Source organism: Equus przewalskii, chromosome 5, assembly GCF_037783145.1.
Source record: "Equus przewalskii isolate Varuska chromosome 5, EquPr2, whole genome shotgun sequence".
Classification (NCBI taxonomy): Eukaryota; Metazoa; Chordata; class Mammalia; order Perissodactyla; family Equidae; genus Equus; species Equus przewalskii.
Window position 1 is genome coordinate 3,569,246 of NC_091835.1, and position 18,456 is coordinate 3,587,701.

Consider the following 18,456-nt stretch of genomic DNA (forward strand, 5'->3'; position numbering starts at 1 on the left):
CTCGAAATGTCTTAGGCTTTAGAAGCTATTCTAGTTATTTTATTAATCCTCACAACAACCCCAAGAGACAAGCACTAACTTTCCTTATTTGAAAAATGAAGAAATGAAGACTAACACACAGCACAGCCAAGATAGAAATCCAAGTCTGTCCAGCTCTGAAGTCCTGCTCTGTCCCCTGCCCTCAGGCTGCTAAGGTTACTGTCATTTTCCCTGCCCTCAAGGAGATTCCAGTCCTACAGCGGAGATAAGACGTACACAAATAATGGAGTAATGATAAAACAAGATAGGAAGTGATAAAGGCTTCCTAGTTTTTAGAGAAGAAATTGCTTCCGGATAAAAAGGATGATTTGGTTAGAAAGACTGACTGCACCGTCACTATGCTAATAGTAACTCTGACCCAAGAAAAGTTAAACTTCAAATTTGTATCTTTAAATGATCTCATTAGGATTTACAAAGATTTCTGTACCTTTTAACCAAATGACCTACAAGTAGCCTGTTTATATGTACCCTGATAAAAATCTTTTTAAAACAAGATCCACTTTTCTCCTTGATTGTTCACAGGGTAAGAAGAAAAAATGGACATTACTGGGGTCTGATGCATAGTTCTGAGAATTCCTGATAAGCACAGAGAGATGCGTTATGATATAGATACATAGCACGTACCATGAGTATGGAAATTCATGCAACTTCAGGACCATACTGGGAATTCACTCACGAGTACACCTAGTATACAGGTAAACAAGGCCCTGCTCAAAGATCATTCGCTGGGCCATTCATTCATGGGCTGGGCCAGGATGGAAGGGAGGCAGACCGTGCAGTCAAGTCCTGCCACCAAAGGCATCTTCTGAACTGCTGTCCTCAAATGAAACGCGTTACTACTGCACAATTACCATTTCAATTCTATCCCTCACAAACAGAGCAGGTTTATTTGTGATTTGCTTTAATTAGGTAATTTTAGTTTCATTTCGTCAGTAATTGATTTGAATACAACAGAATTAATAATTGCCTCATATCTTCACACACATTTCTTTTCAAAGAAGGACTATCTGATACCACTCAGACGAAGAGCAAAAATAGCCAGTCCAGTGACATAGATACCTTGTGTTTTACTGGCAATGCTTGGGACTACTTTTTTTTATTATTGTTGATTAAAAGCAGACGAAAAGCATGTTCTTCCTAGACAACTATTTGATATAACATGTTTGTGGGACCTGTTTTTTAGTTATTTGATTCAAGTTCTTCTCATACTCTTTTTATCTAACAATAAAATAATAGCTACCATTCTGGGGAACGTACTACGCGCCAGTCACCATTCTAGAGGCTTACATATACTATTTCTAACGCTTGCCATTCCTCTGACAAGGTAGATATCAATGTCCCTGTTTCACAAACTGAGACTCCAAGAGATGAAACATCTATCTAGGGGTCACACATTTGTTATACATCAGGGCTCACTTTTTTATACTACAGAGGGAGGGGAGAGGAAAATTCATTCAATGCTGTAATTTTTTAAAATATATATTTATTATTTTCTACTAAAAAATAAAACGCTTAAGTAATGCCTGGAAGAGTAGATTCCTCTGAGACTGTTTAAATAAATATTAAGTTCAAGGTTTAATGAACACATTGTATGTACATTGTATGTTAGATGTGAAAGCATTGGCAATAGCATAAAGTATCTCTACAAATAAAATGTTACTTTTAATAGGCTTAAAAACAGTTTGTTTTCTTAGGCAAGTTAAACATATACCCTGATCTTGTTTTTATTATTTATGGGCTTAGCAAATCTTTCCTTCAACAATAATACACGTGTAAACTTCATCTCATGTCTGATAAATTTTTACTGCAGTATTATCCAGGTTAATTTTAGAAGACTGTTCCAGTGAGTAAAAGCCAATCTGGGGACGCTACATCTCTGAACAGAGTATGACCACAAGCAAGTCTCCTGAAACATTCGGTGCTTGTGTCTCAGATACTTTGGGAGGAAAATGGAAAAACAACAGATCAGAGAACAAAAACTGGATGCAAAACCCCATCTCCTCTGCTCAATATCAAGTTCCACCTTGCCACCTCTTCACTGCCAGCTCCCAAGAGGGGAAAAAAAAAAAGCAGAGAAAGTTCTTACTGTTTCTGGCAGGTCTATGGTGCTAACTCCCCAACCCCCTTTCCCACTGCAGTGGAGTAAAAAGGCAGCAGAGGGACAAGACCAAAGTTGACTGCATCAGTAATAATTTAGGAATATAACCAGTTAGGATCTCTCTCTCACACAGTGTGAATTACACAGTCACTTTTGCAAAAGACAACAGCAATAGATTAGTCCAAGATGGCCAGCAGTAACACGACTAGTTTACGCAGCAAACAATCTGTTCTAGGTTTTTATACTTTTTTATATTTTTATACTGCCTCAATCTGCCCATCTTTCTAGGCTGAAACTCTCAGGACTCCAGTTCTAACCTGTCTGTTCCCACCTTCCACACTGCCCTCCCCCAACCCCCTGCTTTCAGATATCTGAAGGAGGACACTTCTTCCTATTGCATCTCAATATGTACCATTTATCTTCTACCAGAAACCATTATAGTCTTATTGCCACATTCCTCAGCATTCAAGGAGGTAGCTTCTTTGACTAATTATAAATTCAGATTTTTCTTTGCTTTCGGTAAGAAGAAAAAAAAAAAACGACAGAAAGATCCTATTTTTCATTTGTCCTATTCCTCTGTCTAGGAGATCTACGAACACTAGCGAATTCTGTGACTCGTCCCTTACCTCCAGATTTGCCATTTTATTCTTTCTTTCTTCCCCAGCTAACTCTCTTCTGTGTTCTCTATACTTCACATCTCTACTCTTTTCCTCTCATATACCTTAAGTTATTTTCACAGGTCCTACCCACATTAGCAATATACCACAGCTGCCTTGCTAAAAACAGTGTATGGTTAAAAGTTTTAACGTAAGAAATCAGCAACACTCAATGGAGTTTTAAATTGATGAACATGAAAAGGAGACTAAGGATCTTTTGAAAATGTAAACTTGATTATCATATACAAGGTAGAACAGAATATCCCAGTATAAGTTTTAACTCATTGTATTCATATTTCTTTTGGAACCATAATGTTACAATGTCCCGTTACCATTGCCAGAAATACACTGACATGTACATTACTTAGTTTTCAGCATTCCATGCTATGAATGATTATCACTCATAAAAAAAAAATTCAGAGTATATGACTTTATTTGGAAATTCCACTGTATAACAGCAACTAAGAAAATACCTTATATTCAGACTAAATCTTAAATAATATTCAATAAGTCTGTAGACAGAATTTGTACGTGAGAATAAAACCCTGACTTCAGTATTTATCATCAATGGCAGCGGTCCATTTTCATTAGTGTATAATATTACTGAAATTTCAAGGTTAAACCTATGTAATCAGAGCTATCATCTGCTCTCTTATTTAGCTTATTATCTCTCTCATTAGCTCCGTACTCTGTTTAAGAAGATGGTTGACTGAATTAGTTTTTTTTAATTAGACAAGTAAAAGATCTTTTGCAAAAGATCCAAATAATGCAGAACTGTTAAGAATAAGCGACAAAACACCGTGTACCCTCACATACGCTGAAGTGGACCCTTATCAATGGTTTGATGTTTCCCTCTTGTCCTAAATTCTTCTTTGCATTCACATACATGCACACACACACTTTTAAAACACAAATGCTATTCTTGTATGTACAGTTTTATGAAAGCAATTTTTTAGTTAACTATAGCTTCTCTGATTTGCTGAAAAAATAATCTCTCTTCAAATTTCTTACCAGCTATTGTACTCAAACTGGTACTATTGTACTCAACCTGGGACCAACTTAAACTGCTCAAATTCATCAACATTTTTTTACTCAAACAGACTTACTGTGACAACATGTAAAAAAAAAAGAGTTTTAAATTGTGTTTTGTTTGGGGGCAGGAAGTGTTTCTTTTTTGTTTTTGCTTCCAAAAAACTGAATCCAAAAACTGTCATTAGGTCATTAATTTGTCACAGTTCAGACAGACGGCAGTGTGTAATTCATATTTTGAGAGTTTAAAAACAGCAGACTCACAGAAAATATCTCATATTTCTTTTCCTAGTTCTTAGTTAAGTCCAAACAAAATCTACTACTGCATTCAAATATTTTGCAAACATTCAGCAATATAATAGAATTCATCTTATATTCAAAATACTATATTTGAATCTGTTTTTAAAGTGCTTATAATTCTAAAGTAGTTTCTAAAAAATGATCAGGTACTGCTTACCTATTTTCAATGCCTAAAAATTCTTAAATAGCCAATTTCTAAGCCGTAGGTGATATAAGTATGACCTAAGCAATCTAATAGAAATAAATGGACCTATTTCAATCAGAAAATAAACATATCCTCAGCCCTAAAAGGTATAAAAATGCGACTTTTCAGTCAAAAAGGTAACAAATGTATTGAAAATAAGAAATCTATATTAGACCATCTGGAATAATAAGGATATTGACCTAAGTCTGACTAAAAGATGCGTAAGACATAGCTTATTAAAGAAACATATTTCCTGAGGTAAATATTACTTGTTAAAAATGTATATGTTTTAAACAACAAGGATCTTTTTGAAAATTACCATAAAAGAAATGCTTTATATAGTTGTAGAAGAAATGGTACCTCTTTACAACTCAACCAGAAATTCTTAAGGTTAATTCAATGGCAACGGAGCAATGTAGTACCCCAACACTCCAAAATATGAACAAGCCCTGCGTACTGATGTCTTAGTGAGAAGCAGGTAGGACTGACATGTCAGGGGTACACAGAACTACAGCTTCCATGAGTATGAGAGAGCAATGACAAAAATGTCAAAGGTGTAGACACCCAGAATGTTAATTTATTAGAACGTGACTTTACACTGATTAATTATATGCTCCTCAAAATATCTGGAGTGCATATGAAAAGTTAATTGAAGCATTCCATTTTGTACATGCTACTAAAAGCAGTTTTAAATAAGTGATAGAGAACTGGTTTTGAAATTCTAAGTATGTGGAATCCAATCTGTAAACTCTAAACGTGCTTTATAAAGATATTAGTAATGAAGATGATGATGACGACTATAAAATATTCACGGAAACATTTACATTAACTTGGATTCCACTGAACATAACTGTACAGAATCAGAAAACATAAGAGCTGTTTCGAATCTCGGAGATCACGTTTTGGGGCTGATCTGAAGATTACAAAATTCTTTTTAGAGTAAGACATGGTTAAAATAAAGGCATACCCAAACAGAGAAAATCACAAGGAAATCAGGACTTCAGAATTACTTCAACAACTACAACATCAAGTTTCCAAATTTCTTCAAATATGTCAGAAGCACATTATTTAAATGCATATGCAATATGCTAATCATAAGTAGTTGCTTAATTCAACAAATAATTCCTGGGCTCCAACAACGCCACAGTATGACACTGTATACTGGGGATGAAGACACACAGCATGGTCACTGTCCTCAAAGAGTCACACCCGGAAAATCTCCGATCGGCTTCTTTGAAATCAATGTGTGGCCCCAAAATAAAGCTGCATGCTTTGAAAAATATTCTTAAATTCATATTCAGTAATTAAGATAGGCTTCCCTATGAACTAACCTAAAATACTGTAATTTTCTATAAGATCGCATGTGCTGTAGTCAGGCTGCTTCAATGATTTCATGAAACTAGCGTGATGTTTGTTCCTCCCGACCTACAAACTAGAAGCTCTTCTAGGTCCCCAACGAACGTCAGCTGTCTTTCTCAGGTGGCAGTACTATTTTCCATCTTCATCTGCAATGGATATTAAGACCTCTTAAACTGCTGACCACACCACCCATCAACATTCCTGTGCATTATAAAATTGCTTTCAAAATAAAATCTTAAAAAAAAAAAGGGGGGGAACGGCCCCATAGCCGAGTGGTTAAGTTCGCGCACTTTGCTGCGGCGGCCCAGGCTTTCACCAGTTCAAATCCTGGGTGCAGACATGGCACCGCTCATCAGGCCATGCTGAGGCGGCATCCCACATGCCACAACTAGAAGGATCCACAACTAAAAATACACAACTATGTAACCGGGGGGCTTTGGGAGAAAAAGGAAAAATCAAATCAAAAAGAAAAAAGATTGCTTCATAGAGTTAAGCTATGAAATCAACATTTAAAAACCTGCTAAAGCAGAGGGGCCAGCCCGGTAGTGCAGTGGTTAAGTGCACACATTCTGCTTGGTGGCCTGGGGTTCGCCAGTTCGAATCCCGGGTGTGGACATGGCACCACCTGGCAAGACATGCTGTGGCAGGCATCCCACATATAAAGCGGAGGAAGATGGGCACCAATGTTAGCTCAGGGCCAGTCTTCCTCAGCAAAAAGAGGAGGATTGGCAGCAGATGTTAGCTCAGGGTTAATCTTCCTCAAAAAATAAAAAAAAAAAGAGAAAACTCTAAAGCAGAGATGTAAAACTACATTAAAGACAATGAATGGATCACGGCCAGCAAGAATTGGTTGTAACCCGGTTACATGTATTAATATAAGTTAAAGACTGAATCTGGGGGATTTACACAAGGAAGCCAAGAAAAAAAAATGACTGTCAGAAATATTTTGGCTGAACCTATATCTAGGGAATCTAAATCCATGTCCATTCAAGGGAGAAAAAATTGGACAAAGGACTTCAACCATAATGATCCAAATGGCAATGCTATCTCTATTGTGATGCTGAATATATCAGGCTCTCTTACTCTGATGCCATTAAACATCTGAATTATATAACTGGCTCCCTTTGTTCAGATTTCCTGCTTACCAAATAGCCTTCACTGATTACCCATATAGGTCAGTTCACAAGAACAAAATGATCTGGTCAAGCCAACTGGAGTGATCCAGATCCTATGTTAGTTGGTTGGGGGTTTTTTGTTTGTTTTATTTTTAATCAAGATATAGACCTATACTGGCATTCAGGTTTTCAATATCAATTTTGTAAATGTGTTTAAAGGGAGTTAACCCTGAGATATGGATCCACTCTAAGTGTGCTGTCAATCAAGTTTCAGAACTCTTGAGGGCCAAATCCTGCATTATAAAAAATTTCTTGGGGAACTATCATCCTGTGGAAGCCTATCTCAAAAGTTGGTTTATTTTCATCTCTGTTTCATTGCGCATCTTCAATTTTACACACTTTTGAAAAACTCTGTGGTAAAATGTGAGAAGCAATTCAATCATGTACTATGGATATAAATCATCATAAGCACATCACACTTATTTGCTTCTAAATGCAATAGGATTATTAATAGCTCAAATAAAATAAGAATTCATCTAGACCTTGAAAGATAACAATCTTTGCTACAAAAAAACCTAACATATTTTTTGCACCCCAGCATCAGCAGTGAATCAGACAAAGTAAGTGCTTAATAAATGTTTGTTAGATCAATGATTGAAAGATGAAAAATATCTCTCTAGAGAGTTCTGAATCTCCACATACAGGAAATCTCAGATGAAGTATTTCCATCATTAACATTCATCTGGAATTCCACGGCGTCTTGAGAAATAAGAGCTTACATTTTTAAGATGGAGTTCTATAATAGATATTTTGCAGCAACAAATATGTTAATTATGTCAAGACGTCTTCTACACCACAATATTCCATCTAAGTAATATTACCCCAATGGGCACAATATTATATACTTTTTTAAAAATTGTGTACCAATTCATTTTCAAATAATATATATCATGTGAGTACCTTTATCTCAAAGTTTCCAAAAAGGTTCTGGGTAAAGTATTAAATTCCTTGGTTATTAATGTGGCAGAACTGGACAGTATTTAGCTAACAAATCATTCCTCATATATTTTAAATTACATTTTTACTTATAAAGAAATAGGTTACAGAATAAAGACAAATCATTACAGTAGAGGCATTGGATTATATGGCAGACATCAGCCTTATGATTTTTTTAAATATATAACCATAAAAGTTATGCTGTTAAACATACCAAACAATTTTAAAGAGAAGGGCTGGAATATTTTGTTTAAAAATCAGTGAGTCAATCCCATCACTAACCCAGCCTCTGAAACTGGCATAACAGGACTCCATTAAGCAAAGAGAGTTCATTAAAACCTGTGCTCATACATTTCAATAGAGAATTTTGATTTATTGGGGCAAATGGGGAAATAAGGTCACTGATCAAATGCTGAGAATTACTTAGGCAGGAATTTTTAAGAAATACCAAACTATCGTTAAAGTAAAACAGGAGCAAAGAAACCACACCACAAGCTACATATTAGATTTCCTTCATTAGGAAAATTCACACCTCAGTCTAATCTATCCACCTCCCTCATCACTAGCTTCTCCCAGACTCCACAGGTGCTTCAAACTCTCCATATCCAGAATTAAACTAAACTACGTCTTTTCCTGGAAACCTGCTCCAGTATTTCCTATCTTCCCTGATGGAACCTACCACCATCTAACCAGTAATCTAGAGATCTTCATCATGAACTTCCTTTCCTCAACCCTATTACCTAAGTCCTGTCCACTATAAGCTATTGAGAATTTCCCAAATCCTTCTCCGTCTTTTTATCCCCACTACCACTAGCTCTCCTGACTTCTCACTCACTCATTGCAACAGCCTGTTAAAGAAGGCCCTGCCTCTAGCCTAGTCCCCATCCACAATCTTCTTCCCCCTACGGCAGCCAGTGTGACCCACTTTAATCAAAAGACGGACGTCACCTGCTTTGTTAAAACCCTCGGCTCCCTTGAAAACGAAATCCAAGTTTGCCCTTATACAAGATATTCCATCATCCTGCCCTGATCAATTCTCCAGAGTCATCTCTGGCCACAAATTCCTCAACTCCAACTTTACACTCTAGAAATACCAAGCTGCTTGTATTTCCCAGAACATCTCGCGTCATTTCTCATCTCCCATTGCGGGTGCATCGTCTACTGAAAAAACCTTCCACTTCTCTCCCAAATCCTGTTGATTAAATAAGTCCCAACTTAAGCAGCCTCTCCCTCCAGGAAGTCTTCGCAAACTAGTATCGTCCCCCACTCCTCATAACAATCAGGCCGCTGAGCAGACCACAGTAGAATGCCCTGTTGAGATGTACGCCTTCAAACTAGCGTGAGATTCTAGAGGACAGGCATGGGGTACTATCCATCTTTGGCATATAAAACGTAGACTATAAATATTTGTTGAATTAATCAACTAGAACAATACAGCAACATGTCAGATGCTGTAAGTAATAACTATATTTTAAACTTACTTCAAATTTAAAACACCTCAACTACTACCTCCAAAATGCACAATTAGCAACAATCAGGCCTGACTGGGTATCATCAAATGAGAATGTGTGGTACCACCAGAAGCGTCATATAAGGTGAAATTTTAGATGCAGATTTTTCTAAGGAAAACTTGATTCTAGATATGGATAAATTGCTCTATTAAGAGAACTTTGCTTTCTTCCATTCTTAACGACCAGTGTCTTTGGAGCACCAATGGTAAGCAATGATTTTCTTTACAGATAATGAAAAACACAAAACTGTACTCAAGAACGTTGAAATCCAATAAAAAAAAATTCTAACATATAGACACACTCTACTTCTTTCTTAACCAAAATCTCCTAAATGCTTTAAATGAGAGGTTTTTTCTTCAATTATTTTACCCTAAGTTATTAGAAATTCCTATCTCTGTTCCACAGACCTATGTAGTAAAAAAGAAAGAGCAAAAGACTTGAATTTCAAACAGATCTGGATTTGAAAATAAACCCTTTTTCTTATGAGTCATGGGTCGATGAAAAAATAACTTGACTGCTCTGAGTGATGGCAGCAAGATTATTCATTGGATCTCAGCATGTACTGGGCACTGTGTTAAGCATTTTGCATATATTGCCTCATTTAAACCTCACAACAGCCCACTGGAGGTAGGTATTCCTTATCCCCATTCTACAAATAAGGAAACTGGAGCTCAGAGACCTGAGGTAACACGCCTAAGGTCACACAGCAATTTAGCGACAAAGCGGGAATTCTAACACAGGCTTGTAGAACAACAGAGGCCATATTTTTAACTACTTAATATCTACTGCTTCAGACCCTCAGTTTTCTGTATTACAAAATGGAGTAACTACTTACCTCACAGAGCTGCTGTGGAGACTAAGTAAAATAAGATGGATGCATCTATCACAGTGCTGGACATCCTATGTGCAGTCAATAAACTATGCCCCCCTTCCTTCCCTTGTTCCAGTGGTGATTAAACATTTATAATAAGAGAAATAGTTCCTAAATACTCCTGATCTATTTCAGAGCAAAGAGAGATTCTGAGTCTTGACTAATTCACAAAAGGAGAATACTATCAGATCAATAAATACAGTTGATATAAACAGATATAAAGGAAAAGCAATGAAAACAACATATTCTACCTCACTTTAGGACTGTGACCCTGCTATTGATCTTTCAGAACACCCTAACATCAAAATAGATCACTATTCAAAGTTAGGAGAGAAGAGAATGGAACCTAGAGATCTCAATTCGTTACGGCTGGAAGGAAGGTACTCCCAAAAGAAGCTAACCAATCATGTTACATTAAAAAAAAAAAAGAAGTACTTCTAGTGGGGAAGACAGATTTGGACAAAGATAGAGACAACTAGGAGAACACTTCTACAGTAAGTTGTTTTGTTTCTTGAAGACAGATCTTTATTCTTACTTCAAAGCAGCCTAAAAAGATGGAAGGGTGGAAGTGAGGTGAAAAGAAAAGATGACAGCATTTTTTATATTAATTCCCTACATATGCATACTTCTTTAGTTCCTTTTTTTTTCTTCTGGCACGTAGCCATGACACCTCTGATAGGTGTAAAGAAATCAAATCAAACTTTTTTTTTAAATTTCCTAACAAGTAAAACTAAAGGTAGGGTATCTTGGGTATATACACAAATCTAAGTACTACAATTCAAAACAAAGTGAGTTTTTACATCCAGGCCATCTGGTGTTATATTAGGGTGTATCCTATAGAAATCCAACCAAGGGTGACTGCCAAACTAAGCTATAGGAGACAACTCAGAAAGCTGGTGAGTCCATAGCATGAGCTATACTTTACAAAGTGCATTAGAGTATCTGCTTAACACCATCATCTGATATCACTCCACCCTCAGAACAACCCTGTTCTACGTCTGTAACACTGTTTTTCTCACTAAGACACGGGTGAGAACTGGACATGGCAGACACCTCGAAATAATGACATTATAGAGAGATATCAGTTAAGTAATCAAACTAACCCACAAAGTAATATCACAGTTTTAGGTCCCAATCCCGACAACTTCATCCTTCTGCTAAGGGACCTAAGAGGACAATTGATTTCTTTAAGCCTCCATTTCCACATATGAAAAATAGAAACCATAATATACTTCTGCCTCACTAGGTTCTAAAAATGGAAACTAGCTAAGAAAAAAAAATGAATGTGAAGCACTCTGAAAAGAATAAACTAGATTCCCTGACCTGATTATTGGTCAGAGTCTTGTAAAACTAGAATTACTACTTCCAATTCCATACATGCCACCCACCCATCAAACTGACTGATAAATAGTATTGACTGTGAAGTTGATCCATGTAAAGGTTTTAAAGTAATAGAAACAAAGTTTGTGTCACAATGTATTTTCATACCATTTAACTCTCTCCAAAGAAAATTGACTTGTTGACATTATAAAAATAGGAAATAAGAAAAATAATATTAATTACAAGTTTTTGAACTTTAAAATTTTTTCAAAATAGTCAGCAGCAGGTACAGAACAGCTCGATACCAATACTGAAGCATCTATGCAAGATTTGGAAATGAGCTAACCCAGAAACAGAGGGAATCACAAAGTCAATCTCATCTGATGGGCCAAAATACAATATGGATTACTTTTAGATTGTTCTGTGTGAGTTGTGTGTCTCAGATTCTTAACTTCTAAATTCCATTTTTAAAATCACTTAACACTGTGTATCTCCAGTAGCCATCAAGGTATACACTGTCATCCATGACACAGGAGACCGTCAGCAGACTCAATGTATACACACTAATGATCTCAGGCCACAATGCCCATCTTCTCATCAAAGAGACCCTTATTCATAAGAAAAAGTCGAAAATTCTCCAAGAAGATTCATTCTAAAACATAGGAAGTAGTCATTATAAAATGTTATGATCACTACTACCTCTTACTTCTTTTTAAGATTATCTTACATGCTGAATTTTAAAATCAAAACTGTCAGGCATTATAACATTTTTAGTTCTCTCCCGAGCCGCTGATGCTCTCTTCTAGTACTGTCAAATAATGATAGCTGCTGTCATTATTCTTTATACAGTAGCTGGCAGCATGTCGTACAGATACCCTTCATCTTAGAATAGTCATCAAATAACCTAAACAAATGACTAGGACCTTTTAGTAACACTGCCACTTTCCTAAAGCCAAAATTAGTGAGCTATCACCTCGTATTGATACTTTATTGCCAGAATGTTAGTTATTTTATAAAAATCAAAGGCATCAATTCTTTTACTTTCTTTCTAAACTATTTTAAAGTAACTTTTTCCCTCTTACACATATACGCCTGTCCTCTCCTTATTCAGTCATAAAGGTTTTCACATTTACTTTTGGCTTTAATACTTTCAATCAAAACTGCAATTCTGTTTTTGGAAGCAACAGCCCTTCAGGAAGTACATTTAAAGGCATAAAAAAAAAAGCAGAAAATGAATAAGTTGTTTTCATTTCATAAAGTCAACAATGCATATAAAAGGATTTAGGAAAACCAGTGATCTCAGAAACATGTGATTTGACAGGTTACACACACACACACACAAATTATTCCAAGTCACAGAAAAACATCTGAGTGACCGATTCTAGGTCTCTTATTCTAATTAATAGACAAGAGTCCCTCTCTACACTACTTACTTTGGCAATCTAAAATGCCGATATTCTCCTAGATCTAACTGAGAGGAAAAATGGGTATCTTCTCCATCTAACACCTAAGTGGGTAACCTAGATACTGTAAATAGAGGCTACATAAAGGATGCAACAGACAGCTCTGAAGTGAGAGCCAAAACATTTAACCTGCAACTCTTTGGAAAAGAAGGTGAAAACACGTGCAGCCTAGCCAAAAACTAGACTAACATGGAATTGCCACAGGCTAATAAGTTTAAAAAAAAAAAAACAGAAACAAAAAAACTCTTTGCCCAACATAATTCTACTGCCTTTGGGTGAGAAAAGCTTAAATGTCAAAAGCATAGTTCTTATTTGTTCAAATTGATCATGCCTACCCTCTGCACTGTGTATTTAAAATAAATGGGCGAACTGCCTTTTTGAAACGAGCACTTACAAAACCAGAATCAAAATTCACAAATAAAGCAGCCAATTAACCAATTAACAAGCATTTCCCTGCCTATATTCTAATGTTGGCTAGGGGATGACTGTCAAAAGTCTATGATTAACCATGATTATCTATTCCATATATTCAACGTTTCTAAAGCCAACAGCGAAATATTTAGCTAACAGAAACTATGTATCAGTCTATCTTTACTCTTTAGAAAATTATACAAAAATTATCTGAGAAATGAAATCTATTCTACCAAAGAACTAGGAATACTAAATGTTAAAATGTACAACGTATACTGCCAACATCACAGAAGTAGTGTAACTATTATCAAATCAATAGCTAACTAGCAAAAAAATAAATTAATGCTACAAAAGCCATTATAAGAGATTAGCACTATAATTTACTATAGGTTCACCCACTCACTACTAATTTTTCTTTCTATGTGATAAAGAAATTTCAATAACTGCTTCTAGAATGAAATCTTCCTAGGAAGTGCTTCCCATTAATAAAAAGAAAGAAAACTTTTAAATAAGTAAATTCACATAGTTCATTCAAAATTTCAAGTCAATAGCTAGAATCACTTAAAGTTAATGAACTGCAAAATGTATTCAAGAGTACTCCATATACTTTTGTTTACAATTCGGATATTTGACTATTTACAAAGCTAGTAGCTTTATAGTAACTTTAAGAGTTGAGAACTATAAGAGAGAAGTAGCAAGTAAAATTTGTTCTCTCGACTAATAAAACAAAGGAAAGAAAATATCTTTCCTTCACATCTCACCCAAACTCAAATAGAAAACTTTTAAATTATAATTATATATGTCAGATGTCCTTTCTATATAAGAATATAACACATACCAAAAGTATAATGAAAACACAAGATTTCAAATTAAATTTGAGTAGGAGTAATAGAGCATTTGCACTTGGTAACTACTGATAAATATTATAATTAAGAAGAAAACAAACCATATTCTTAATATTTTGTCTTCTGTCACTGACAGCACGTCAGTTGCTCTTTTATTACAGAAAAACAATGTTTACTCCATGAATGAATGACTCTTTCTCAAAAATACTAGCCCACACTGTCTATTCCTGCAAGTTCAAAACATCTTTCCGAACTTTCTCAGTTCTCTGGACAGTCAAAAACAAAACACTTTCACTTTGTTAGAGAAATGGATGCAAATAACTTGCACAAATTTTCAATTACACTTCACTTCCAATGCTTCGGAGAAGAAACTTTCACACATTAAAAAAAAAGAAAAAGGCAAGTTAACACTGCAATTCTGCCACTGATGGTACCAGCTTTGTGCCAAGGCAATATAAAATTATTTCATTTTTTTTTACTGTGAAGAGTCCTTTGGAAGTGACGTGTTTCCATATTTTTTTCATCCAAAAACAACAACAAATCTACTCATAAACCTAGCAAGCCAAAACAACAACCAGCAAAGCCTAACATTTCTTACCTGATACAGGTAAGCACCAGCTCCCAAAGGCCACCTTGGGATAGTTCAGACTAGTAAGCAGGCTCATGTTTTATGATACCAGAATGAACAGGAATAAATCTGTGTTGTTCTTTCTTTAGCAAAATCTATAGCAGCAGCTACACCACAATCTGAGAGGACCCCACAGACCTAACAAAATCAAGTCTGTCGCTAGAGAAATAGGAAAAAAAAACATAAAATGAAGACTTACTGCTCGTCATGTGACTTGGTGAGGCATGCTGTCCATTGGGTGTGCTGGAGGTGAGGTCAATTGCCATACTGGAGTGCTCCCCTTCAGGTGAAAGCTCATTGTCACCTGCTTTCACAAAATAAAATCTTTTGGTCTCTGTTCGTTGTCACATAAAATCTAATTGCCAACTTTGCTGCACACATGCAGTGGCACGCAGAGCCTTGAAATTTTAACGTAATACACTGTTCCCTTGAAAGAAACTATAAGGAAATATCATTTAGAAATATAGTAAATGAATGAAAGGATGAAAAGCCAGAACCAGTCCTATAAAAAATTACAAAATTTCATTATTGCAAGAATCTTAACTGTAAAATAAGGGGAATTGGAGTGGTTGATTTCTAAAGTATCCTTTGGTCGAAAAAAAAGTTTTCTTTTAACATCTAATTTAATCATTAAGCGTACAGTATTTATAAAGAGCATTTTCCAAAATGCTGGTATTCAGAGAGTTGGATATTTGAAAGAGAGCTGGCTAAAAGCCTGTCAACTTAAAGAAGCTAATTCTCTTACACATTATGTGTTGGAAAAATTAGGTTACAGAGTGGTAAATATTTAGTACATGCCATATTAGTAGACACATACGTAACCTGACCTATTCTAAACTTAAAACAAATGAAAAAAATGAAGTAGGAAAGTGCTGATCTGCTAAGCTACTACTGATTTAAATATTATCCTTAATATAGTAAGCATATTTCCTTATTTTACTTTTGTGCTGTTATTTTCTCAAACTCATTGAAAAGTGAAATTGTGAACAGATAGAAAATAAGATTCTAGAAAACGTATAATTCACAAAGTAAAATACAGGTAATACAAACATAATTTTATTATATTACCAATAACAAATTAGTGAAAACGAATACTTACACGTTATATAGCCATCAATAGCGTCTGTTTCCATAGTCAAAGTGCAGAGCTGCAATACAAAAGATGATCCCCTTAACACAGTGATTCCCTTCAGGACCTGCCATTAAATGCTTAACTTATGTGAAGCTCCAAGCAGTTTAGTCCATGTTGCTGCTGCTGCAACCTGTGCCCAAGAAACATACTACAGTGTACTGCATGTGCTCATTTGCAAGTCATTGAACTCTTTCTGCAAATGATCTGATTCCTGCTGGAGATAGGGGAGGAAAGATAAGTGTGCTGTGAGATGGGCTGTAGCAAGAAAGGAATGACTCTTTTCGTCAGAATTTACTTGGTTTAAAGAAAAACGAAATGGGGGGGCACACCCCAAATGTGCCAGCTTTAAGGGGGATTTAAGTATTTTGCCATTCACGACTTCCTACAATCGCACTGCAGTGAGAGGACTTCCCTAGTATACAGATAGCTCTATTCACAATTGTTGCAAGTCGGTTCATCATGTTCTAATAGGGAGGGGGAGGACAAACAAACATAAGAAAACAAAACAAAAAACTTAGTGCCCAAGTGTGTCTCGAAGGTTTCTGCAGCAGTTACCCAACTGCTGGACTTGGACTGACATTTTCGCCTACCCCAAGTTCTGCGTAAGCACCTGTTCAGTGTAACCTTAATTTCCTGCCAGACCATGGTTGGATACAAACGCCAAGCCTACTGAATACGTTCTGATTTTGAAAATTTCATAAACTTTTTGCTGTCGGGAAGTGGATCACTTTTTTAAAGTTTGGGGAATTATTTTCATGCACCAGTGACACAAAACAAGCAGTTAATTCTCAGAAACAAAAAGTAAATTGTATGAGATGACACCCCCTAGCTTTGATTTCACATAATGAAAAGATCGATAAGCAAACTATAGTCTTTGAAGGGAAAAGTTTAAAAGAACTGACATGTCCTGAGGAGATTCTTACTTATTTTTTTTTCTTTGGCCCTGGTCCTTTTTGCCTTTAGTTTCAAAACTCTCACTGCACCAGCAGCTAAATTATTCACAATGAGCCATTTCTGTATTGATCGCCAAGTATATTTAGCCCTGGCTCCTGGAATTTCTCCATTACTTACTGGAAAACAGGCAGCTTCACTTCTTGTCTCCAAAACCACTTCCCTTCTCCCCCCCTCCCCTCTTCACCACCACCCTCCCTACCCCCCAAAAAACTTTTCTTTCTTTCTTTATGGAATAATCAGATCAAATTCCCGACTCAGTCACTACACAGCACTTAAATTTCAACCTGCTCTACTGTTATCAAATTCTTTCAAATTATGATTACATAAGGCTTTAAAGAAAGGCATCCGTAAAGTTTAAAAGGGCAGCAGTTTCTTCGGATATTTTACAAATGAGTTTATCTCTTTAAAAATGTACACATTTAACACACACATACTAAAAAGAAAGAAACGTCAGGGAGAAGCGAAAGAAGTCTGCCCCATCAATGAAATGGTTATTAACCCTCAGAGAAAGAAAGAAAGAAAAAGAAAAGGAGAAAGAGAAACGAAATGTACATACAAAAGAAATTGTCCTTTGATTAAAAAAGATTCATCACCATTTCCAGCTCTGTCGGGATCTCAGCTTCTTCTAACCCCTCAAAGAGGAGGTGACAATGTCGGGCTGAAGATAAACGGAGAAAGAAAGAAAGAAGTTTTTTGTGTTTCCCCCTTCTCTCTTTCCCTCCCTTGCCCCCTCCAAGCCAAGCCCCCTGCAGAGTTCAAGGCGAGGAGGAAGGAAAAGCACTTTACAGGTGGGTCATTCCGAGCCCAAATCCAGCAAACAGATCGGCTGATAAACAAAACCAAGAAATGAGAGAGAAGGAACACCCCCCTTCTCCTCCTCCTCCTCCTCCACCTCCTCCTCCTCCTTTCACCCCTCCCCCTCGTCCCTTTGGGATGGTCTAGTGGGAAAAGTCACTCAGGAATGGCACCACGTACTTTCAGGAAAGAGGAAAAAAAAGAGAGAGAGAGAGGTCAGTCAGTGCTACAGCAATGCGATTAACAAGAAGAGAAAAAACTTGATCCACCGGTTCCTTAAGAATCGACCAAAAGCTAAGACAAGAAAACTGAAAGAAAGGGGGGTGGGGGGGTAGGAGGGGAGGGATAGTCAGGCACAACCCAGCAAGGAACCTAGGCCAACTTCACAGGACTGTTTTTCGCCCTTGGCCAAAAGAAAAAAAAAAGAAAAAGAAAAAAAGAAAAAATTTAAATCTTAATTCCATCTCTTTCGCCCATACTAGAACCTATCAAAGTGATTTAACTGCTGCCTTTTTACATGTGTCATACCAGGTTTTTGTTGTTGTTGTTGCTTAATTCCAACAGGATCTGGATATTACCTTCTATCTGGACTGCCGCAATTTATTCCAGGCTACCCAATCTTTCTTGGAATTCAAGTTACAACAAAGCCAAACAAGTCCAAATCCATGACAGCTATAGAGATGAGAACTGATTAATCGATTAACATCCCATAAACAGATTACAAGGAGGGGACAATAAATTAAGGCAGAG

General features: G+C 36.4%; 1 protein-coding gene across 26 annotated transcripts in view; it reads right to left on the reverse strand.

Annotated features, from left to right (window-relative positions):
- The window catches only part of IKZF2 (IKAROS family zinc finger 2), a 155,254-nt gene that overhangs the window by 135,579 nt on the left and 1,219 nt on the right, over positions 1-18,456 (reverse strand). For 4 of the 26 annotated variants that reach the window (XM_070618215.1, XM_070618213.1, XM_070618210.1 and 1 more), the window contains exons 2-4: positions 17,468-17,569; positions 15,925-15,973; positions 15,025-15,129 (exon numbers count right to left, since the gene is read on the reverse strand). In XM_070618215.1, coding sequence (XP_070474316.1) covers positions 15,025-15,129; positions 15,925-15,958 — 139 coding nt within the window. In that variant the 5' untranslated portion in view covers positions 15,959-15,973; positions 17,468-17,569. The other 22 variants (XM_070618211.1, XM_070618217.1, XM_070618219.1 and 19 more) reach the window with 18 other exon arrangements.